The 25,877-nt window shown below is 35.2% G+C and overlaps 4 protein-coding genes across 5 annotated transcripts; all 4 read left to right on the forward strand.

Annotated features, from left to right (window-relative positions):
• Positions 1-479: 479 nt before the first annotated feature.
• Positions 480-2,739, forward strand: LOC137029931 (uncharacterized). Its single transcript, XM_067399749.1, has 6 exons — positions 480-534; positions 735-1,091; positions 1,211-1,282; positions 1,374-1,526; positions 1,742-1,773; positions 2,518-2,739. Exons 1-6 carry the CDS (start codon positions 492-494, stop codon positions 2,623-2,625), a joined length of 765 nt encoding a protein of 254 aa, XP_067255850.1. The 5' UTR covers positions 480-491; the 3' UTR covers positions 2,626-2,739.
• Positions 2,740-5,625: 2,886 nt separating this feature from the next.
• Positions 5,626-7,602, forward strand: LOC137030569 (uncharacterized). The gene is made up of 6 exons (XM_067400970.1): positions 5,626-5,703; positions 5,807-6,160; positions 6,242-6,619; positions 6,787-6,915; positions 7,264-7,307; positions 7,393-7,602. The coding sequence occupies exons 1-6, from the start codon at positions 5,634-5,636 to the stop codon at positions 7,513-7,515; spliced, it is 1,098 nt and encodes a 365-aa protein (XP_067257071.1). The 5' UTR covers positions 5,626-5,633; the 3' UTR covers positions 7,516-7,602.
• An 8,830-nt stretch (positions 7,603-16,432) lies between these two features.
• LOC137030573 (uncharacterized) lies at positions 16,433-21,943 on the forward strand. The gene is made up of 11 exons (XM_067400977.1): positions 16,433-16,500; positions 16,649-17,002; positions 17,117-17,164; positions 17,322-17,477; positions 17,607-17,641; positions 18,067-18,797; positions 18,970-19,320; positions 19,483-19,530; positions 19,641-19,787; positions 19,958-19,989; positions 20,763-21,943. The coding sequence occupies exons 6-11, from the start codon at positions 18,755-18,757 to the stop codon at positions 20,868-20,870; spliced, it is 729 nt and encodes a 242-aa protein (XP_067257078.1). The 5' UTR covers positions 16,433-16,500; positions 16,649-17,002; positions 17,117-17,164; positions 17,322-17,477; positions 17,607-17,641; positions 18,067-18,754; the 3' UTR covers positions 20,871-21,943.
• A 1,630-nt stretch (positions 21,944-23,573) lies between these two features.
• Positions 23,574-25,508, forward strand: LOC137030571 (uncharacterized). 2 transcript variants are annotated; one of them, XM_067400975.1, is made up of 6 exons: positions 23,574-23,661; positions 23,766-24,119; positions 24,201-24,578; positions 24,707-24,835; positions 25,134-25,177; positions 25,271-25,508. In XM_067400975.1, the coding sequence occupies exons 1-6, from the start codon at positions 23,580-23,582 to the stop codon at positions 25,400-25,402; spliced, it is 1,119 nt and encodes a 372-aa protein (XP_067257076.1). In that variant the 5' UTR covers positions 23,574-23,579; the 3' UTR covers positions 25,403-25,508. The 2 variants fall into 2 exon arrangements, with proteins under 2 accessions (XP_067257076.1, XP_067257077.1); XM_067400976.1 differs by having other exon boundaries at positions 24,710-24,835.
• Positions 25,509-25,877: the final 369 nt, after the last annotated feature.

The raw sequence follows: 25,877 nt of genomic DNA on the forward strand, positions 1-25,877 counted from the left end.
GTAATTCTATTGGAGGTCAAATTGCTAGGCAAAAAGCCAAGGTTCCTTCTGAGTATCACATGTCTCATGCCTCAGTGAATTAAAATCAGGATAAAATCAAGTTTAGCATTTTGTGAGCCAGGTAAAATGTATCATGTCTCTAATATAATTTAGAAATGATCAATTAAACACGTTTAAAGATATATAAGTGTCAAAGATGCTTTTTAGTTATTTGTAAAGTTGCTTTGGGAAAATGTATTCTCAAAAGTGCTATGGGGAAACTACATGGGAAGCTAAAGCAGGAAACAAAACATCAAATTAATCTAAATACATCTGATCAGTAATGATACTACTTGTTTTGAACTGGCAATATGAGCTGTGGAGTTGCTTGTTGATTGACAGGTTTGTCATAGTTTGGATATTTGCATAATCCACACCCCCTCATATAAATAAAGCACATTGATTTCCTCATCTTAATTTCCTCATCGGTTGTAGTTTGATTCAGTACAGTGATGGTTCATTTAATAATTGCAGCGCTGTTGATCTGTGGCATGGGTAAGCATTACTGCATTATAATTGCTTTAATCATGCGAGACAGGAATTATTAATTCAATATTATTTAGCAAACATTAGGTGTGAACTTTAAAAGGTGTGTTTTTGGGACAGTATTTTCTTGTATGTAATATGCATTTCTTATATGTTAAATTAAAATATAAAAATATTTGTTATTGCTCTCTGGGTTTTTTTTTTTTTAGGTTTGCTTACAGTTGTCAAATCATCTCAGACAGCTAATATATCAGCTCGACCAGGAGATAATGTTACTATTTGGTGTCAACACACAGCAGAAACCGGAAAGTACATACATTGGTTCAAGCAAACAAACAGTGCTGTACCTCTTAGCATTGTATATGTGATGATAACCTACCAGCTTAAGGAACTACAGATAAAATATTTAAATGGTTTTCAATCAGACCGTCTGATGATGTCTCTAAACACAGAAAACACCTCCCTAAGGATTTTAAATGTGGATATTTTTGATTCTGGTCTGTACTACTGTGGGTGGAACTCTTGGGGGATCCCGTTTGGTGATGGAACACACCTAGACATTAAAGGTAATCTTTCTTTATCAATACCACTATTATAGAGGAATTTCTTGCTGAATTTCTAGGAGAAAAATATAAAAAATACTTTTTTTTTTCTTTTTTTTTTTTTTAATCCTTATTATTTCCAGATCACTTAATTTATTGTGCAGAGAATGAATGTGTTACATCACAGCAAAATGAAACAGAAATTTCAAATAAAGGTGAATTTTAAGTACTCATAACATTCATATACAATAATGCTTTTATCTAAATGGTATTTTTGTAGAGTAAAATGTGATTTACTTTTAACAGATCATAAGGAGAGCCCGATTTCTACACGAGACTGTTCTGAAAATATCTTTTATAAACTGACTTTTATTTTTGGTGTTATTATTGTTATTCTCATCATCATTCTGGTCTTGATAGTCATCATTAAGATACAGAGCAGAAAAACACAGGGGAAAGGTAACAGTACATCTATTCAGTTCAAGAGATTTACTTTGCTGTATGGATTTTTGGCAAACAACTGTGTAGTGAAATAATTTTACAAGGTTCTGTGATACAATTTAATGAGTAATAAGTTAATAAAAAACAGCAAGTATCTTTAGCATAAATTATAACGGAAAACAACTCTAAATTAAAAGGAAAAACAGCAATCTATTTTTTTTCTGTTGTTGCAGACGCTGATCGCCATGTAACACAACATCATGAGGTAAACTTAAAAATTGTATTGGCAAAAATTCTTGAACAGAATACAGAAATTAAAGAGGTCGGCTGGTGTACAAAAAAAATTTAATATGTAAATCTCTGCTATTTTAAGAAGTTATAAGGACAATAATTATATACTATAAAATAACTTTACTAATATCAGTTAGGCAATATTCCTTTTATGTCTAACATTCTTCAGGTGAAATATGGTATGTTTCTTGAGATTCTTTAGCATACAGCCTGTGCGCCTACTTCTGATTTCTGTTATAACCGTAAAACAGAAAAGAGAAGTAGGCCCGCAGGTGATATTCTGCTCAAGAGTTGGATTGTCACGGAAAGAATTCAACCATGCAGTCTGCATCTTTTTTTAGATAATCCAACTCTTGAGTATCGCTCTGTCTTAGTGAAACTAAATATGGTTAATTCTTAAAAGTAAAAATAAATAAAATGAAACATTTTATTTTGCATTCTTTATGTGTGGGGTACAAACCAGCAACAATAACAGCCAGAGAGAGAGAAAAAAATCCCACATTCCCTGACTATTTCCCAACTGTCCCCAACATCGGAATCTGAAATGAATTATAAATCCTAACACCAGAGAATGTAGTCTGCTGCTAAGTCTGTTTTTATATAAAACCCTTGTTTCTTTATTGTTTTGATTATCTGATTTCTTCTATAGGGTACAATTTTGAATTATTACTTTAAAAAAAAAGCTCTGTCGTTAAAAGTGCCTTTGGATTTTTTACAGGAGCCTCATTCAACGTTGTATGCTGCTCTACAGTTCTCCAAACAGAAAACCAGAAGAGCAGCTAGACATGCTGAGGATACAGATGTTGTGTATTCTGCTACCAGATAGTCCACCAATGACACATGGTCAAATATTGTAGCATACTGTTATGTTTACAAGCTATATTTTCATCAAGACGCTAATATTTATATGTTATTGCTAATGCCATAAATTTAAAGTGTATGTGGGCTTTGCAATGTGTAGTATTTTTTATGCTATTAAAATTGTGAAATAATATTCTAACAAGAACCTTAATTATATCTGTTTATATATGTATCATGAAGATATAACTAGGCCCTTACAGAAGAGGCAGGGGTTGTGAATGATATCATTTCCTATACAGACCCTGACAGGAAGAAGCTGCTCAGTGTAGAATGAGATGTGCCGAGGGGAACTTCAGCGGACCAGATTACAAAACTGAAAATATACACTTCAAAACATAAATTGTTATAGTTGTATCTTTCACAACAATTTAATACTTTGTGAGCAGAAGCAGTTTATTGATGAACATTTTTATAGTATTACTCATGACAATTAGCAGAACATGCTTTTAAAACAACATTGTGTGATGTGTGTAGACCACTGATCTATATAAATGACATTTAAAAATGACAAGTAAAAAAAAAAAAACGTTTTCTTAAATGTCTTTGTGCCAGTGGGTGCACCTGTCAGCACACAAGAGCATCACAGTTTGACTGTTTTCCGCTCACCAGACTGACCCTCGGCTCATCTTTCACACCCCTCACTGCAGCTAAACCACATAAACACCATTCACACTACATGCCTTTCACACTACTTTCCATAACCACAAACAAAATACCCCTTGTTTATAAGTGAGGTGACAAGTCACAGATGACAATAAAATAAAAATAAAAAATACGAACTTGATAATTTGATTATTAAACAGCAATGAAAAAATGAGCATGAAAAATAAAATGCTGATCTTTGTCAGAAATTAAAAATTCCCAAAGCACCCCCACCCCAAAACATATTCTTAAATCTTTTTTTTTTTTTTTTTTGCATACTAAAGCTAAAATGTGTAAAGAATTTGGTTTTAAGAGGTCAAATGACAACAGAAGACAGGTGACATTTCAAAAAAGTCCTTCAAATTGCTTGTATTATTATTATTATTACTATTGTGTATTAATGACCTGCCAAAACACCCCATGTCGATGGTGGTAATAATAAAAAAGAGAAGTGAAATTAATTACATAACTAAATTCAAGACCACAATGTTTGTATATAACTTATCTGCTTGTGTTCAGATGCAGTGTATTGACGGCCTTGTTTTAACTAAAAAACAATTAAATTAAATTGATTTCTGTTGGATTTCAGAGTATGTTAATGTTGTTGTGCTGCAGCTGCATTCTGATGACCGGGTGTCTTTTTGATTCAGCTAAAAAACATAAAATGCAACTTTGAAAGTATAATTTCTCATTAACCATAAACACAACATAATGCAATGCGTAATTCAAAAAACAGGTAAACACCTGCGAAAAATCAATACGCAAAATTCATATTTCATATTAACACAGTACACTGGGTCCTATTTTTATGGACATTTCAACAATATTTCTCTCAATGCATAATCAGTTGTTTACCACTGTGCAGCAATGAAACTTGATTCTTTCACTTCTATTTTAAGGCCATTATTTAACTGTCATATTGTGCTTTAATATAGTGCCTTATTTTTAGTACTGTGTGTGTTGGAGGCTCAATGTCAATGCAATCTTTTTCGCAAAGCACTGTTAAAGCCTGCAACTGCATTGCATACCACACATTAGTTCCTTTCACATGTTGACTATTGGTTTCAGAAACAGACTTATGCCACCAAATATATATGTATATATAAGACAATGAATTTAACCCACAGCGCTTAGGTTGCGGTCAACGTTTGTTTCAGAAAGTAACAAAGGCCTTAAGCGTGCTTAGATCTCTGTGGGTAAAAGTTTCCATCATCATCTTATTGCAGTGAAACCCAAGCGTCAAAGCAAAGTGCAGACAACTGTGATCTGGCCATGTTTAGAGTTTGTCCATCAGCATTACAAACCCACCACAAGCAGTGATTATTAAAGAACTTTAATATTACACTGAATCAGCATGCATACGTTATTTTTTCACAGTGGTTCAAAATTTTACATACAAATACGTTATTGTACTTTAACATGCTAGCAGATCATTTAACTAGATGCTCTGGATCTGAAGGTGCAGCTGACAGAAGTTCATTCTGTATTTCTCAACACAAAATTCTTAAAAGCCCATTTCTAATATCAAATGTAAATATTTGTTTGCAATCAACAAATGCTGTTTTTAAACCCCCAAAATCATGACTTAACACATAGTAAACTACTACATGAATATAACGTTTGCAAGAATAAAGATATTGTTTATAATTATAATATAATAAGGTGTGCTGTAACAGTTTGACAAAAGGGACGTGATGCAGGCCTGCTTTTTCTATTGACTGCACATAGGGGGCAGTAGTAGTTGATGTTTTACAAGACAATATTGTTGGTTGTTATGGTAGTAGACATGTTTTGGGGTTAAATAATGGATTAGGTATAAAAAACATGGAAAGTGTGTCCAACACAGGTTAAATTATCAGGAATAGTTCATGACTGGATAAGCTATAAGACCAATGACAAAATTCAAACGTTAACTATAAATACATTGTACTTCTATACTACAAACTATATACAGTAAACATTTGTGAGTATGATGTTACTGAAACAATGACTGGTTATATATGTTTGCTCAAATAACACTGGCCCTGTTTTTTGGATCTGAGCTTGGTGTAAAAAAGAAATAAAGAAAATGAAAGGACAAAAACTACTGAAAATGAGTTCACGAGAATATCAGTCGATCATTACATCAGAGCTAGATTCAAGAAACTCCGATCGTGAGCCTAAGAACAAAAGATAAGCCACACCACATGCTAAACGTCTTGGGTCAGACAGCCTGAATGGAAAAATGACAACAGCCAATCAGACCCAGAGATCATCTAAATCAGAAAGACAAGGCTTGACTCCTCTAAACCAGGCGTTTCACACCCACACATCGTACAAATGCTCCATAAGATGTTGTCAAATGCACAGAGGACCCCAACTATGCTTAAACTTCTGATATTTTTTCTACTCTTTAGGACAGGTGTGTTTACTCTGTTCTGCAAAGTTTATTCTTACCTTATATTTATGAAGAGGTGTTATTCTGATCTGCTTTGATGGTCCTGCTTGTGCTTTTCTCCTCTCAGGCTTCATCACATCTGCTGCTATAGTTCAAAAGAAAGTCCTGGAGACCTTCAATGCAGGTGAAACTATAACTTTAGAGTGCTTTATATCTGAAGAGCACGAGAACTACTATTCCTGGTTCAAGCAATCTCTGGGAGAAGCTCCAACATGCATCCTCACTCTCTATGCTGATGCTACAACACCAGCCTTTTATGGAGACTTCAAGAATGATGAAAGATTGACAGCTGTAAAGAAAAAGACGTATTTTACTTTAATTATAAAAGAATCAAAGCCAGCAGATACTGGAATCTATTACTGTGGTATCCGTGACTATGATCTTATAATTTTTAGTAATGGGCTGTTTTTAAACTATAACAGTAAGTAAACAAAGCAAAACTATATATAAATTAATCTATATAATATAATAATGTATAATCCCCAAAGATTTCTCATTTCAGGGGTAAATACAAGACATCATCATATAAAGCAGTTTTTGTCTGCGGAGGACTCGAATACTTGGGTAAATGAGCACGAGTTTAACCCAGGAGACTCTGTGAATCTTCACTGCACTGTTCTCACTGAGAGATGTGTAGGAAATCACAGCGTTTACTGGTTTAGACATGAAACTGGAGATACACATCCAGGAATCATTTACAAGCATGAAAACAGCAATGATCAATGCAAGAAGAGGTCTGAGAGAGATTCCCATTCACAGTCTTGTGTCTACAATCTCCCCAAGAGGAACCTCAGTTTAACTGACGCCGGGACTTACTACTGCGCTGTGGCCATGTGTGGAGAGATGCTGTTTGGGGATGGAAGTAGGCTTGAAATTGGAGGTGAGAAATTTTATATTTATATATATATATATATATATATATATATATATATATATATATATATATATATATATATATATATATATATATATATATGACACATCAAATCCTCTTAATTGTAGTTTGAATATTTAGATTTATTTTTATTTATTTATTTTCAATCTTAGAAGAAATTTCTGAGTTCGCCTGGACTGACTTAAATGTCCCAGTTTTGGTAGCAACAAATATATTGTGCTTGGTGATCATCGCTATCCTTCTGTGTAAGAGAACACAAAAACGACAAGAAACATTTTCTGGTAAGCCATTTGGATTTTAAGAATATACAGACCATATTTTGTGATAATGTTGATTACTAGAACATAACTGACACTGATTATATTACTTGAAATTAAAAACTATAACTGTTTAAAATTAAAATTAAATCCACCTGAATTTAAATAATTTTCTATTGTAAAATATGATGAAATGTTGATTTTATCATTGAGATGTGATTAAAAGAGGTTTGATTACTTTAAATTACTTACTGCAAAACATACATGTGCACATAAACATATCAAAATGTGTAAATATCATGGCATATAAAATGTATCTTAGAAACAACTCTGAATACTGCAACTAAAAAGAAAGTTCATATGTTTTTGCAGAAACCCATCTATTACAAAAACTTTGTTCATCTCTTGATAATGAGGTAAAATTTAAATATACTATATTGCTGCACTCCTATGTTTTATTTATTTATCTATGTATATTGAGTACTTTGGTGTTGGTTTTAGGGTGCACCAGAGGAGATAAGCTCCGCAGCACCGCTTTTCCCTGGAAGAAACTTAAACAGACATGAAAGAAGCTCATACACACATGTAGTGTATTCAGCTGCTAGAGGTTACAGTATTAAATAATAATTTTGTGATATAACATGATAAAGTAATATTGTCTTATATGTGTTTATTAGTTATATTTGTATATGAATGCTGTTGTAAGCTCTAATAAAACAAATGGCATTGTCTACTTATCAAAACCTGTCTTTTTGTATGTGTGTATGATTTTTAGTGATTCTATTATCATCCACAATAAGCCTACCACTTACAAACACTGAATAATACCTCAAGGCATAAAATATAATGTTTTCATTTCATTGTTGGAAAAACATTTTATAAAAAGGTCTGATAGCCTTATTCTTATATTATAAAACTAATAATCAGGAAAGCAAAACTGAAATATTGCAGTAGGCTATATAAAAACAATATACTGCATTTATGACTAAGAGGGACAAAATACACCAGGGACTAAACATCTTCAATGCATGGCCCCTAATAAAAAGAAACCTGCCCTCTTTGCTCATGGGCAGGCACTCACAATTCCAGGCTTTGAGTCACTTGTCTGTTTAACTCCCCCTGCTGTTGAAAATTGAAAAGTTTGCCTCAAAATGCAGTTCAAAAACTCAAATGTTTTCAATACAGCCTTATAATGTTCATTTTAATGATAAGTAACTTCCCTACCTCCCTACTAAATAAACAAATCACAAACGAAGTCTAATAAAATGACAGGACAGCCCTATGCTAATAAAACATGAGAGTTTATAACATTACAAATGAAAGCATGACATACTGAAAACAGTAACCATGATCAAAAAGGGGAGAGGATCTGTTGACGAGAGGAGGAACCCAGAGCTCTTCAAGCCAACAGGCCAACGCAAGAATGAGGTCGACAGCGCAGCCCTTTTAAAGGTGCCCTAGAATCAAAAATTTAATTTACCTCGGCATAGTTGAATAACATGAGTTCAGTACATGGAAAAGACATACGTTGAGTTTCAAACTCCATTGCTTCCTCCTTCTTATATAAATCTCATTTGTTTAAAAGACCTCCGGAAAACAGGTGAATCTCAACATAACACCGACTGTTACGTAACAGTCGGGATCATTAATATGTACACCCCCAATATTTGCATATGCCAGCTCATGTTCAAGGCATTAGACAAGGGCAGCCAGTATTAATGTCTGGATCTGTGCACAGCTGAATCATCAGACTAGGCAAGCAAGCACCAGCGAAAAAATGGCAGATGGAGCAATAATAACTGACATGATCCATGATTACATGATGTTTTTAGTGATATTTGTAAATTTTCTTTCTAAATGTTTCGTTAGCATGTTGCTAATGTACTGTTAAATGTGGTTAAAGTTACCATCGGAGACAAGAGCCATCGCTATTTTCATTTTTAAACACTTGCAGTCTGTATAATGCATAAACACAACTTCATTCTTTATAAATCTCTCCAACTGTGCAATTTTAGCTTTAGCCACGGAGCACTATCAAACTCATTCAGAATTAAATGTAAACATCCAAATAAATACCATACTTATGCAATTAGACATTCTGCATGACGAACACTTTGTAAAAATCCATTTTGAGGGTTATATTAGCTGTGTGAACTTTGTTTATGCTGTTTAAGGCAAGCACGAGCTCCGGGGTCAGGGAACACGAGAATTTAAAGGGGCCGCAGCCTGAATTGGTGAATATTTAATGATTGCGGCAAAATAAGCAGTTAAAAAAAAAATAATAATAAAAAAAAATCTATGGGGTATTTTGAGCTGAAACTTCAGAGACACATTCAGGGGACATCTTAGACTTATATTACATCTTTTGAAAAGACGTTCTATGGCACCTTTAAAGCAGCACATCAGCAGGTCCACCAATCAGGTTCCTCCGTCAGCAACCAATCCTTGCACACTCATACAGAACATCAGCCCACACAGGAACACAGATGCCGAGGATCGTAACACAACTTATTCTCCAAACCCTAAACTAACAGTCTACTAATCCTCCAGAGAGTTAGTTGACATGGTTGCAAAGAGTTAGTAGAATGTCTAAAGTGTACTATCAAAATAAAGTGTAACCCAAATAAGTAATAAAACGTAAATTTCTTAGCTAAACATTGGAACTTAGTTATATGTATTCTTATAAAAATATTATATTATATGCAGGTACAATAAGCTTTCACAACTCGAAAACCAACCCAATAACCACATGACAGGAAGATGTGACAAAAGTGGGTAAGATCATTTTTTTTAACATTTGTCATTTGAAGAAATGTTGGTTGAGGTTGTAGTCCTCTACAGATAATTTAAGATGACTAAAATGTCATAAATCATGCACGTTAATGTGCAAGTATGACTTTTTTTAAGAAAGTTAACTTTCTGACACAATATAAATAATTAATAAAAAAAAACACTCAGAGTTATTCCGTTTTTATATACAGTACTGTATATAATGACAGAGATGCTTAAAATTATTTTGCATGTAGAAGTTATTTAAATTTACATTTTTAATGTTTAGGTGTATTTGTTGTGGGCATTTTATTGCATGTGACATATTTTCTCACCATTCTCTCTATTCTTAAGTAAAGGATTTGAACATTGAATAGTGATCTTTTATATGTTAATAACATTAATTAGGCTGCATTTACAAGGCGGAGATTTGAAAACATTCAGCAGCGCACAATTTTAAGATCATTTGCAATTTATAGATTTGTGTATGGGTTTTATAGATAAGTGCATAAGATCCAATTTAATCTAAAAACTAATAAGGTGAAGAACATTGTTATGCATCAAACAAAGATTATTTGTTACTAACTGGCATCAGATATATATCATCTAATGTAAATTAGAAAATCATATACTGATAAATGTACAACAATGCCAAAGTCTCTGAAAAGAGGTTTGGTGATATTTTACGTTCCATGTGGTCAAGTGAGCATTATGATGGCAGTGACATCTTCCACTGGTTGTGCTAGGTAACAATTCAGTGGGGAAAGGAGCCAGAATCTGTTTCAACAGCCTTGAATGTGAAGTTCTGTGGGATACTGATCTCCTGGAGCATCAAAAGGCCCTGCCTTTGCTGGTTCCCTTTAGCCCCTTGTCTTCTCCCCAACCCAATGCTGTGTTGATCTTCCTTGATCTAGCTCTGCCTAGTCAAGAGGATCTCATGGCTTCACCTCTGTCTGCTGATCCGGTCACTCCATCTTGGCCTGTTGACCTGTCAGCTCCGCCTTGGCTCTTCCCTCCACCAGCTCCGCCAGAGACTATCGTCCTTGTGGCTCCACTGGGCTCTCTCATCCTTCCGGCTCCCTCTTGGTTAGACGTTGCCCTACCTGCGGCATACACTTACGAGCCATCCTGCTGCGCTCCGTTTCTCCACCCCTTTGGCTCAGTCTGGCTTCGCCTTCCCTCTGGCTCCACCTCAGTCTTCTGGTACTCTGGCTCTACCTCAGACGCTAATCGCTCCAGCTCTGCCTTGGTCTCCAGAACCATCAGCATTGCTCTGTCCCATCTGCTCTCCGTCTGCATCCAGGGCTCCATTTCCATCAGCTTCAACTCCATCAGTCATTACACGGATGTCGTCAGCCAAGCCTCCACCATGGCTCCTCCCTCTGTCAGCTCCGCCATGAGCTTCTCTCTGGGTCACCACCTGGCTACTCCTGCTCCTGGGTCCTCCCTTGCTCCTCCCACAATCATCGCCACCTTGGTTTCTTCCGCCATCATCTCCTCTATTCTCTCCAGTCATTTGCTAGTCCCTCATCCTTTTCCAGAGCACCCACCCTCCCCCTCTGTTGGACTCTGTTTACGGCATGTAGACACCCCTTCCGGAAGGGGCGTGTAATGTCACAGTTATGCTCATTTTGACTTTGTTTTCACTCTGCCTGGTTTGCTCCCATTTGTGTGTTCTCATTCTCCTTGGTTACTCATTTCAATCTTGTTTGTTACTATGGTTACTCATCAGATCTCTCGTTTGCTACACCTGTGTTAATCCCATCTTTGTTTGATCTCAGTGTTTCCGGCTCTCTTTTGTCGAATGATGCTGACATTTAGTTTGAGTATGGTTTTGGTAAATCCTCTGTTAATAAAGTATTTTTGCATTCATCCTCTCTAACTACACCACACCTCTGCCTAATCATTTTTATCAAAATCTTATCTTATGTCTAGCTAGAAAATTATAACCCACTCCATCGAGTTTGATAATCAACTCTCATGTCTTTTACTAAGCAACCAATGACGTGCAATCTGCTGTGAGTTAAACATAAGATTAAAATGGAGAAACGAAATGGCCATTAGGGCTGCATATGTCATTTTAGCATCGATATCACAATGTGCGCAGCACGCCATCAGAGAATAGAAGAGAAGATATTTTGAATAAAGATTATGAGGGTGCAGTAATTAAAAAAAAAAAATAAATAATGCTGTGCATAGATAAATCTTTTTTAATAAATAGGGGGTATGCACATGACATCACCATCGGCCGGAGTGACTGCAGTTACGCCCACTGAGTAGCAAAAAGACTGAGTGGCAGCATTGGTTTCATCTTGAATGCCACGAAAAACACACAAAACACATCTAAAACTGGAAAGACCTTTGCGACTGATTGTACAAATAGATTTGACAAGAAATCTGAGGTCTATTTTCACAGACTGCCGAAAGCTAAAGAAAAGAGAAGCAAATGGATTGCTGCAATTCACAAAAACAACTGGACTCCGGGCAGCAAAATGTGGATTTGCAGTTATCGTTTTGTCAAAATGTTGAATTTTGTGAAAAAAATCATTCCCTATATTTTGCATTGTTATTTATTGTATTGACAACTCATCAATTACATATTTACCATCTTATATTCTGCATAATTGGGCATTTTTAAATAAAAGCTGATGGAAACCTTAGGGCTGGACGATATGACAATATAACATTGATATAAGCGATCACCTGGATTTAGATCTGCCTATATTGTATTTATGTAGCATTCACAGGCAAATTTGCTTTATGTATCTCCCCGGCATCAAAATACCATATAAATATAAACACATAAATATAAGTACATATAAATATCAGGAAATGCAATTGCTGGCTGCATGTCAATATCCATGGATCACTGAATCTTTGGTAAGTTTTAAGGAACACTATTGACTCCAATTTTTAGTTTAAACTGATAATTGTTTGTTTTTCTCATGTTTTCACAGTTTCCCCTATTAAATTTAGTCGTGCAGCAGGCTCTTTTGCCACTCAGTCCAGCTGAGGGGGCGTGTTCCGGCGGGAAAGTGCAGCATATTAGAGAAAAATAGGTGAATATTACAGGGAAATTATCCTCTATACTGTTAAATTCCATAAAAAAGAACTGTCATTTTTGATTTCATGGTGACTTTAACATCATCTCAAAAATAATGCATAATTATGATCATTTTCTATCTAAAATGGTGTACATGATACATGTTAGTCCTTTAGTGGCACAAAGCATTCGGCATGTTTTATAAAAAACATATTGCAATAGAATTTGTGAATTCAAGACTGTCATCAATCTCAACTCAACCAAGTGAGCAATCTAGACCCGCCCTTCATCCAGGGCAGTTATGGCCTAATGGTTAGAGAATCAGACTGGTAACCAGGAAATGACTGAGGTGCCTTTTGAGCAAGGCACCTAACCACCAATCACTCCCTGGGCACCACAGCAAAATGGCTGCCCATGGCTTTGGGTGTGTCTTCAACTGTTTTCAGTATGTGTACTCACTACTCTTAATGTATGTGCACCTACTTGGATGGGTTAAATGCAGAGGACAAGTATTGGTTACTATACTTGGCCTTCACATGTCACTTTCACTTTCATCCAGTAAAGTGTTTTTGTATAGAAAAAAGAGGGTGCTGGCTATGATTTTGAAAACCACTAGAAGCAACAGTAAGGGATGGCAATCTAATCAGACTTGCTACTTATGCTTAAACTTTATCCCACCATCATAATACAATTACTTAATACAAAACATTTGTGCAAATAAAAATGCGGTGGAAAAATAGTTAACATGTAATGCACACTTACTGAAAAGAACACTTATTTGACTTTCAAAGGTCACATGCTGCTTAGGCCTGCACACACTAGCCAACTTACAAAAAATCTTAAAATCTAAAATCTTAACCGATTTTAAAACTGTGGGAAACCACAGACATGAGGGCAGTTTAAACCGATTTTTAGCATCACAATCCTCTGAATGCACACTAGAAGATTCGTCCGGACCACAAGACCACACACCTGTGGACTGTAGTGACATTTTCACAGTGAGACGAGATCTCATTGAGACTCACGAGATCAAACGTGACTTGATGGGAAGAAAATCAAAGGAGATCAAAAGAATATGGGTGGTCTTCCTCAATACTCCACTTTCGTGGCATGTTTTATAGTAGGTGCACACACATTAGGAGTAAAGAAGCACGCAACATCTGGCAGGTAAAGCTGGCTCGCTCTCATTGACTATCGTAGGTATCACATCAGAGGCAGCCCGATCAAGAGATGTAAAGATCAAACATGTTTGATATTTACGATTTGGGATTGTGTGGACTTCTACACGATCAGGAGCAGTAAAATTATTGTAATGACACCACGCAATTGAGGAGTTTTTGTACAAAAACTCAGTTGCAAGAAGCCACGAATCAGACCACACCGCCCAGATCATTGGGGGTTGCAAATCGGTCTGAAAATCAGGCTTAAAATCTTCAAGTGTGTGCCCAGCCTTAGTCTCGCATAGCCAGACCTTTAGACTGAAGGTCAGGACTCCATCGCAGCTTTCACTGGCCAAGGACCGCCCAAGAGGACATTTGACCGACATGTAACACGACCAATCACAGTTCTTTTTGTTCTACATTATGTTTAGGGGAGTGAAATTATTCATTCAAGAACATAGTGCAAATTTACTACAACAACGGAGCCGCAAACTTCATATACTTTTGAAAATCCAGCGTTTAGCTGATCCTGATAAGTGCTCATTGTCACAGTTGGAAACATGACAGCTTTGTTTCCAGGTCTCCCGAAAATTATGTAGAATTCAATTGATCAGATGACGACTTCGAAACTCCTGAAGTGTTTCCAGTTAAAGGTGCTACAGAGGATGTTTTTGACGACTGAGAAACTAAAGACTGTTAGTGAGTTTTTGAAATGAGCGCATGCGGGGGAACGCCTTTCAGGGGAATGCCTCCCAAAACTCGTGCATGAGTATTGAATCACGAGTGTTTGTTTACCTCCGGCATTTGCTGTGTCGTGTTTGTGGATTCATTATGTCGGACTCACCGCAGGTAACTCATGATCTGCAGTTGTTACTCCTGACAAAAACATTGCATGCGGCGTCTGTGGAAAGTTACTGGAGCGCGCACGTCTCTCACAAGGAATGTCATGGCAGTGATTGACAAGCCAGAGGGCCAATCGTTTATGCGATGAATGTGCAAACAATTGATGTTTTTAAGGCCCTACCTCGTGCACAGATGATGTATATTAAAGGTCCCATTCTTCGTGATCCCATGTTTCAAACTTTAGTTAGTGTGTAATGTTGTTGTTAGAGTATAAATAAAATCTGTAAAATTTTAAAGCTCAAAGTTCAATGCCAAGCAAGATATTTTATTTAACAGAAGTCGCCTACATCGAACAGCCAGTTTGGACTACATCCCTCTACTTCCTTCTTTAATGACGTCACTAAAACAGTTTTTTGACTAACCTCCGCCCACAGGAATACACAAAAAAGGGGGCGTGGTCTTGTTGCGCTCCCACAGAGAAGAGCAAGAGTTGCGTTTGTAGAGTTTGTTTGTCGCCATGTCGTCGAAACGGTGTTATTTTCATCCAGCAGTCCAATTACCTTTGTTTGGCCTTCCCAGGGACGCTGTACTTAGCGATCAATGGTTACAATTTATGTTTAACTCGGTTCCCGAAAATTATAATTGTGGTATCCTTACTGCAATAGTTAATGTTGGACTGCAGTGCACATAATGGCCACAAGAGGGGACTATGTTCATGTATATGGCTGTTTTCCGTATGAGTGAGTGCTAACGTACATTTTCTGTCACTGCTTGTGGAGATTATAGAGTTCAGTCTCTCGGGAATTATTGTCTTTTGTGTTCATTCGGCACAACACCACAATAATTCACATGTAAAACTATGTGCAGCGCACGTTATGGTAAGAGGCGTGACCTTTCCGGGCAAGGAGCGCTAAGCTGCTGTCGAATCACAACACAGGAACGAACCGCTGGCACAATCAGAACTCGTTACGTATTTCTGAAGGAGGGACTTCATAGAACAAGGAAGTCATCAGCCCGTTTTTATGACAGTGGAAACAGCGGTATACAGATAAGTAAATTATGTGAAAAATACTGTGTTTTTTTACACGCGAAACATGAACACATGTTATATTGCACACTATAAACACAATCAAAGCTTCAAAAAAACACGAAAAATGGAACCTTTAATATTATTCCTTTCAATGCAGCTAATAAATAGTCTTTTATCAGTTAGTAAAGACAGTTTCGAGTAATATTGCAAAATATATAAAACAAAACATCCTCTGTAGCACCTTTAAGTGTGCCATATGCATCAGATGCATCCAACCGTCTGTGGGCATGACATCTGAAGCTGAGACTGCAGGCTGTTAGGCCCAATGCACATCATTGGGTTTAACATCACATGTAGTTCAGCAGGCTTGCAGGCTCTAGACAGTAGGTGACTTCATGCAAATGAGTAGCCAAATAGTAACATACACGCATCTTAAGATCTTATAATTATAATTAATAAAGCCATGACCACATTTTGAAAATTCATTAAATCACAAATTCTAATTTAATTCATTCAAGAAATGCCAAACATTTTCAGAGCAATGGAAAAAGAAGACTAAAAACAAAGTAGTGTAATCGATTTTTTGTGTCATATGACGTGTCTGATCCTGACTGGCCATTTCATTGGGAGGTCTTATAATTTTTTCAGTGGTAAAAGTCACTCCTCCTCCTTGATATCACCCACTTAATTTCCTCCTTAGCTCTGGTTTGACAGTGCAGAAATGTTGCGTATTTCAACTGCAGCATTATTGCTCTTTGGAACGGGTAAGAATAATTATCTTCTGTAAACTACAATTCTATGATGTGAGACATGTATGAAATATTTGGAGAGTTATTGAAATGGGCAAACACATTTTTAGTGATAAAATGTTTTGTGGTGTGCTATGATTTTTTTTTTTTAAATGGCTTTCAGGTTTTCTCCAAGTTACATTTTCGACAGCAAGCACAAAGGCTCAGCCAGGACAAAGTGTCTCTATGTGGTGTCCACATGCTATCAATGGTACTGGACACCTGTACTGGTTCAAACAAACAGACGGTGATGTACCAGTTCCTATTGTGCACATGTTATACGATGGAAGTCTTCAGAAGGTAGAGGCAAATTATTTCAACAATTTCACAAATGAGCACCTGGTCATGCATCAGTTCAGCAAAAGCACGACCCTAACAATTAAGAATGCAAGTACTTCTGATTCTGGCTTCTATTTTTGTGGAGCTATGGGACAGCACCACATGATATTTGGTGATGGAACCAGGCTTGAAATAAAAGGTATCTTGTTGAATCTTATTATATGTTCATATATGCAGCCTCTCATGTTCTTTTTTTTTTTTTTTTTTTTTTTGGTAAATGATTCATACTATTCAACTATTTTTACCCATTCAGAAAAGAATGTTATATCAGAGACAAATGACACAAGGACCTCAAAAAAGGGTATGTTTGTTCTTTTATTTTCTTTTACTGTGCTTAATTGAATCTGCAGGTGTTCAATATGTGAATGTTGTTTATTGTGTTGTCAGTCTCTCATATATGTAATATGTTCTTTGTGGCAAAAAGTAAAATGTACAACTGAAATATCCACTTTTTACAGATGATGAGAAATCGCCCGTGTCTAGTACCGAGGAGTGTTCAGAAGACATTTTTTTCACGCTGACCCTCCTATTTGGTGGCATCATTGTTTTTACATGTATTATTCCTCTCATTTTAGCAATTATCAGGGAGCATAAAAGGCAGAAGCATAAAAAAGGTATGATATTTACATATGGTTAAATAGATCAATCACATGTTAATCACAAATGTGCAATACTTTAAAAAAAAAATTAATTCTCTCAATATCTTAACAGTAACTGATTGTTTTTCCTCTCCTATGTGGTAGTCGCTGAATGTCAAGCACAACAGCATGATGACAAGGTAAACTTTGATTATTCTGAGGGATAAATAAAACAATTTCAAAATATATCAAAGTAGAAATGAGAACAAGCAAATCTCTGTCTTTGTTCCAATTCTTTTTAACATCAGTGTTGTGTTTTCTCCCAGATTACACTTACTTTGACCTTTTTGTAAAGAACAAGATTAAATTAATTAATTGATTTGAAATTAAATGAAAATTTTATTTTATAATATATTTTTGGATTGTTTTATAGTATTAACTATTATTTTATGTTTCTGAACAATATTATTTTTAATTCTGTTGGTTGTTAAGGACATGAACAGTAGCTTTTTCTATTTTTTGTAGTAGAATTTTTTTTGGGCTAAGAATAAGGAAAACAGGCTTGAGAATAAAATCTAAGATGTCTTGGATTAGAATCTTGAAAGACATTTCTGCTTCTTTGCAGGAAAATGATACAGTAGAATATGCTGCGGTGCATTTCAAAAACAAGAGACCCAAAACAGCAGACAAGCCAAGTACTCAACTGTTGTGTACACTTACACTACTTGAAACATAACATGATCTAAAACTTATTTGCTATGGTTATTATTACCACCCGAGTAATATCACAGGGTTTTTTTGTTTGTTTGTTTTTTTTAAGTGTAATTATCAGAGGTCAAATTGTTAGGCAGAAAGCTGAGGTTCCAACTCAGTGTCATATGCTTCATCCCTGGGCCTTCACAGAATTAAAATGAGGATAAAATCAGGTTAACCAATTGTGGGCCAGGTAAAATGTATCATGTTGAGAATATAATTCAGAAATGTTCAATAAAACACATGTTCAAAGACACACAAGAGTGAAAGATGCTTTTTATCTGATTTAGCTGTAAATCTGCTTAGGAAAATGTATTCTCAAAAGAGCTATGGGGAAATTATGGGCAGCAAAATCAGTAAACAAGCATCAAATCAATACATCTGATCAATAATGATACTTCTTTTTTTGAACTGGCAATATGAGCTGTGGAGTTGCCTGTTGATTGACAGGTTTGTCATAGTTTGGATATTTGCATAAGCCACACCCCCTCATATAAATAAAGCACATCGATTTCCTCATCTTAATTTCCTCATCTGTTCTAGTTTGATTCAGTACAGTGATGGATCATTTAATAATCTCAGCACTGTTGATCTGTGGCATGGGTAAGCATTACTGCACTATAATTGTTTCAGTCATACAAGATAGGAATTATTAATTCAATATTAATTAGTAAACATCAGGTATGAGATAGTTCTAAATGCAGCATTTTCTCGTGTATTATCAGTGTTATAAATATTAATATAAAGTTATTTGTTATTCCTCTGTGGGTTTTAGGTTTGTGCACAGCTACAGCATCAAAGATAACTAATATATCAGCTCGACCAGGAGATAACGTCACTCTTTGGTGTCAACACACCTTAAAAATTGGAAACAACATGCACTGGTTCAAGCAAAAAAACTGTGCTGTACCTCTTAGCATTGTATATATGATGTTACCTTACGATGTTGAAGTAGAGGCAAAATATTCAAATGGATTTCAACCAGACCATCTTGTGATGTCTCTAAACAGAGAAAACACCTCCCTAAGGATTTTAAATGTGGATATTTTTGATTCTGGCCTGTACTACTGTGGTTGGCATAGCTGGGTGATCACATTTGGTGGTGGAACACACCTAGATATTAAAGGTAATCTTTCTTTATCAACAGCACTAGAGGAACTGCTTCCCAACATTTGCAAAATACAGACATTCATCATTATGATTTCCAGACCACTTTTCAGTGACGCTTTATGGATAAGAAGTGTTAATTTTCTAAATGACTAATATATTTCAATCATTTATTGCACAGAAAGGAGCATTACACCACTGAAAAATGAAACAGAAATTACAAATAAAGGTGTTTATCATCTGACTTTCTTTAACACTTTAACATTCATAATTCCATACACAATAATGCTTTTATATGATTGTGTCTTGGTAGAGTAAAATGTGATTTCCTTTTAACAGATCTCAAGGAGAGTTTGATTTCTACAAAAGACTGTGCTGGAAACATCTTTTATAAACTGACCTATATTTTTGCTGGTATTATTATTATTCTCATTGCCATTCCTCTTGCCCTTGTCATTGTTAAGATCAGAAAAACACAGAAAAAAGGTAAGATTATCTATTCATTTGAACAGATTTAAGTTGTGAATGTGTTAACATAGTTTGTGTATGAATGGCAAATAACTGTACTGTGAAACAATTTTTGATAATTAATGTCTTTAACATAAATTATAATGTAAAACACTGTAAATCGATTAAATGTCTTTCTGTGTTGTCAGATGCTGATCAGCATATAACACAACACCATGAGGTAAATTTATACTTAAAATGAAAAATAATAGTAGCTGATTTTACTATGTGAAAATTAAATTCAAATTCACAAATAAAAAGCAAAGCATATTTCACTCAGAACTCCCAATTAGTCCCGAGTTTGACATCATCTTGACACGTGTACAAAAGATTTGAATATGTGCATCTCTGCTATTTAAAGGAGTTAAAATCACAATAATTTTAAAAGCATATAATAACGTTTCTAATATCAGTTTATCAATATTCCTTAAATGTCTAAAATTCTTCATGATGGATACAGTTTGTTTCTTGAGGATCTTTCGCATATAGATTGCAGGCCTGCGTCTGTTTTTCTGTTTATATAGGACTGCATGGTTTAAATCTTTTTGTAAGAATCCAGATCTATAGAAAAGAATATCGCTCTATCTGAGCAAAATTAAATATGATTTATTCTTAAATAAAGTGAGGAAAAAAGCAATAAATATTGGGTTATAAAATTTAAAGTATCTTGCATTTTATATGTGTGGACTACAAATCAGGAACAATATCAGCTAAATTTCTCTTTCCCTGACTATTTCCCAAATTCTCCCAACATCAGAATTAAATAATCAAATGTACATGACAACAGTGAATGTATATCATGAAGTTCAATGCTACTAAGTCTATTTTATATATAATAATTTTCCTTTGTTTTGCTAAATGCATTGATTTTCTTCTAAACACATTTGATTTGAATTTAATAAGTGAAAGCTTACAGTGGCTCTGTCGTTAAAAGTGCCTTTGGATTTTTTACAGGAGCCTCATTCAACGTTGTATGCTGCTCTACAGTTCTCCAAACAGAAAACCAGAAGAGCAGCCAGACATGCTGAGGATACAGATGTTGTGTATTCTGCTACCAGATAGTCCAACAATGACACATGGTCAAATATTGTAGCCTATTTTTATGTTTACAAGCTATATTTTCATCAAGATGCTAATATTTATGCGCTATTGCCTATGCCATAAATTTAAAGTGTATGTGGGCTTTGTAATGTGTACTATTTTTGATGCAAATGTTGTGAAAAATCAAATGCATTTGAAAGTTCTAAAAAGAAATTTAATTTAGATCTGTTTATATATGTATCATGAAGATATAACTAGGCCCCAGAAGAGGCAGGGGTTGTGAATGATATCATTTCCTATACAGACCCTGACAGGAAGAAGCTGCTCAGTGTAGAATGAGACGTGCCGAGGGGAACTTCAGCGGACCAGATTACAAAACTGAAAATATACACTTCAAAACATAATTATACCTTTGTGTACATTTCACAACAATTTAATACTCTGTAAGCAGCAGCAGTATAGCCTGATCATGATGAACATTTTTATAATATTGCTCATGGCAATTTATTAGCAGAACATGCTTTCAAAACAAAACATTGTGTCATGTGTATTTATATATATATATATATATATATATATATATAAAATAAATAAAAAATCTTAAAATGTCTTCGTGCCAGTGGGTGCACCTGTCAGCACACAAGAGCATCACAGTTTGACTGTTTTCCGCTCACCAGACTGACCCTCGGCTCATCTTTCACACCCCTCACTGCAGCTAAACCACATAAACACCATTCACACTACATGCCTTTCACACTACTTTCCATAACCACAAACAAAATACCCCTTGTTTATAAGTGAGGGGGCAAGTCACAGATGACAATAACTTTAATAAAAAAAGTATATATACTTTAAAAAAAATAAATATAATGTTACAGACAGGTTCTGATTGCACAATGAAGCTGAAAATGTGTAAAGAATTTGGTGTTAAGAGGTCAAATGACAACAGAAGACAGGTGACATTTCAAAAAAGTCCTTCAAATGGCTTTTATTATTATTATTGTGTATTAATTACCTGCCAAAACACCACATGCTGATGGTGCTAATAATATCAATAAAAGAGAAGTGAAATAATTACTACACTAAATTCAAGACCACAATGTTTGTATAGAACTTATCTTCTTGTGTTCAGATGCAGTGTATTGACGGCCTTGTTTTAATTAAAAAACATAAAATGCAACTTTGAAAGCATCATTTCTCAGGCCAAGCTCATTAACCATAAACACAACACAATGCAACACGTAATTAAAAAAAACAGGTAAACACCTGCGAAAAATCAATACGCAAAATTCATATTTCATATTAACACAGTACACTGGGTCCTATTTTTATGGACATTTCAACAATATTTCTCTCAATGCATAATCAGTTGTTTACCACTGTGCAGCAATGAAACTTGATTCTTTCACTTCTATTTTAAGGCCATTATTTAACTGTCATATTGTGCTTTAATATAGTGCCTTATTTTTAGTACTGTGTGTGTTGGAGGCTCAATGTCAATGCAATCTTTTTCGCAAAGCACTGTTAAAGCCTGCAACTGCATGCATACCACACATTAGTTCCTTTCACATGTTGACTAATGGTTTCGGAAACAGACTTATGCCACTAAATATATATATAAGACAATGAATTTAACCCACAGCGCTTAGGTTGCGGTCAACGTTTGTTTCTGAAAGTAACAGAGAACAAACAAACGGCCTTAAGCGTGCTTAGATCTCTGTGGGTAAAAGTTTCCATACAGCATCTTATTGCAGTGAAACCCAAGCGTCAAAGCAAAGAGCAAAAAATTGTGATCTGGCCATGTTTAGAGTATTACCGACCAATCCTGCACAAGCAGTGATTCAAAATGTGCCACATACAAAGGTTATTGTACTTTAACATGCTAGAAGATCATTTAACTAGATGCTCTGGATCTGAAGGTGCAGCTGACAGAAGTTCATTCTGTATTTCTCAACGCAAAAAAAACTTACAAAAGCCCATTTCTGATATCAAATGTAAATATTTGTTTGCAATCAACTAATGCTGTTTTTAAACCCCAAAAACCTTGATTTAACACATAATAAACTGCTACATGACCATAAAGTTTGCAAGAATAAATATGCAGTTATTTGCATTAAAATAGGAAAATAAAATTAAGGTATTGTGACATTAATATTATAGGAATTATAATAAAGTGTGCTTGTAATAGTTTGACAAAAAGGATGTGCTGTGAGCCTGTTTTTCCATTGACTGCACATAGGGGGCAGTAGTTCATTACTTGACATGTTTTACAGGATAATATTGTTAGTGGTCATGTAAGTGGACCTGTTTTGGGGTTAAATAATTGATTAGGCATTAAAAAAAAAAAAAAAAAAAACATGCAAAGAGTGTCCAACATCCATGACAGGCTGAATTATCTGGAATAGTTCATGACTGGGTGAGATTTTATTATTCTGAGCGTGTTGTGTAACAAAATAAAATAAAGGAAATAAAAGGTCAAAAACTACTGAAAAAAAAGAGTTCGCAAGAATTAAATTTTACCAATCGATCATTACACCAGACCCAGATTCAAAAGACTCCAAATGTGAGCATAAGAACAAAAGATAAGCCACACCACATGCTAAACGTCTTTGGGCCAGACAGCCTGAATGGAAAAATGACAACAGCCAATCAGACCCAGAGATCATCTAAATCAGAAAGACAAGGCTTGACTCCTCTAAACCAGGCGTTTCACACCCACACATCTTACAAATGCTCCATAAGATGTTGTCAAATGCACAGAGGACCTCAACTATGCTTAAACTTCTGATATTTTCTCTTCTCTTTAGGACAGGTGTGTTTGCTCTGGAAGAGAGATTTGTTCTGCAAAGTTATATTTATGAAGAGGTGTTATTCTGATCTGCTCTGATGGTCCTGCTTGTGCTTTTCTCCTCTCAGGCTTCATCACATCTGCTGCTATAGTTCAAAAGAAAGTCCTGGAGACCTTCAATGCAGGTGAAACTATAACTTTAGAGTGCTTTATTTCTGAAGAGCACGAGAACTACTATTCCTGGTTCAAGCAATCTCTGGGAGAAGCTCCAACATGCATCCTCACTCTCTATGCTGATGCTACAACACCAGCCTTTTATGGAGACTTCAAGAATGATGAAAGATTGACAGCTGTAAAGAACAAGAATTATTTTGCTTTAATTATAAAAGAATCAAAGCCAGCAGATACTGGAATCTATTACTGCGGTACCCGTGACTATGATCTTATAACTTTTAGTAATGGGCTGTTTTTGAACTATAAAGGTAAGTAAACAAAGCAAAACTATATATAAATTAATCTATATAATATAATAATGTATAATCCCCAAAGATTTCTCATTTCAGGGGTAAATACAAGACATCATCATATAAAGCAGTTTTTGTCTGCGGAGGACTCGAATACTTGGGTAAATGAGCACGAGTTTAACCCAGGAGACTCTGTGAATCTTCACTGCACTGTTCTCACTGAGAGATGTGTAGGAAATCACAGCGTTTACTGGTTTAGACATGAAACTGGAGATACACATCCAGGAATCATTTACAAGCATGAAAACAGCAATGATCAATGCAAGAAGAGGTCTGAGAGAGATTCCCATTCACAGTCTTGTGTCTACAATCTCCCCAAGAGGAACCTCAGTTTAACTGACGCCGGGACTTACTACTGCGCTGTGGCCATGTGTGGAGAGATGCTGTTTGGGAATGGAAGTAGGCTTGAAATTGGAGGTGAGAAATATATATATATATATATATATATATATATATATATATATATATATATATATATATATATATAGGATACATCAAATCCTCTTAATTGCAGTTCGAATATTTAGACTTTTTTTTAATCTTAGAAGAAATTTCTGAGTTCGCCTGGACTGACTTAAATGTCCCAGTTTTGGTAGCAACAAATATACTGTGCTTGGTGATCATCGCTATCCTTCTGTGTAAGAGAACACAAAAACGACAAGAAACATTTTCCGGTAAGCCATTTGAATTTTAAGAATATTCAGACCATATTTTGTGATAATGTTGATTACTAGAATATAACTGACACAAATTACAAACTATAACTGTTTAAAATTAAATCCATCTGAATTTAAATAATGTTCCACAGTAAAATATGATTAAATGTTGATTTTATCATTGAGATGTGATTGAGAGAGGTTTGATTACTTTAGAGTACATATTTCAAAATATACATTTGCACATTAACATATCAAAATGTGTAAATGTTAAATGTCTTTAAATAACTAAAAGGAAAGTTAATATTCTTTGCAGAAACTCAGCCATTACAAACACTTTCTTCATCTCCTGCTAATGAGGTAAAATTTAAATATACTACATTGCTGTACTCCCAATATTTTATGTTTTATTCATTTAGTTATGTAAATTGAGCACTTTGGTGTTGGTTTTAGGGTGCACCAGAGGAGATAAGCTATGCAGCGGTACATTTCCCTGGAAGAAACTCAAACAGACACGAGACTGAAAGAAGAAGCTCATATGCACATGTACTGTACTCAACTGCTAGAGGTTACAGTACCAAATAATAATTCTGTGATATAATTCTGTAATATAACATTTAAATTAAAGTAATATTGCCCTGTGTGTGTATTAGTTGTATCTGAATGTAGTTGTGAGCTCTAATAAAACAAATGCCACTGTCTTATAAAAACTTTTGTCTTTTTATACCATTTATAGTGATTCTATTGTCATCCACAACAAGCCTACACTGTATGATTCCTCAATAAACAAAGGTTTTGAATTCACTGGTGGAAAAAGATTTTATAACAAGGCATTTTATTTACTGATAGCCTTATTCTTTCACTAATAAATTTGATTATATTAGTGAACCAATGATCAGAGAAGCAAAACTGAAATATTGCAATATATACTGTAGAACTATGTTTATGACTAAGAGGGTCAAAATACACCCATCCTCAATGCGTTGCCCTTATAAAAGAAAACTGCCACATGGCCACTCAGTTACACTGAGTAGCCTACCAGGCTTTTTCGAGCCAATCA

Source organism: Chanodichthys erythropterus, chromosome 11, assembly GCF_024489055.1.
Source record: "Chanodichthys erythropterus isolate Z2021 chromosome 11, ASM2448905v1, whole genome shotgun sequence".
NCBI classification, from domain to species: Eukaryota; Metazoa; Chordata; class Actinopteri; order Cypriniformes; family Xenocyprididae; genus Chanodichthys; species Chanodichthys erythropterus.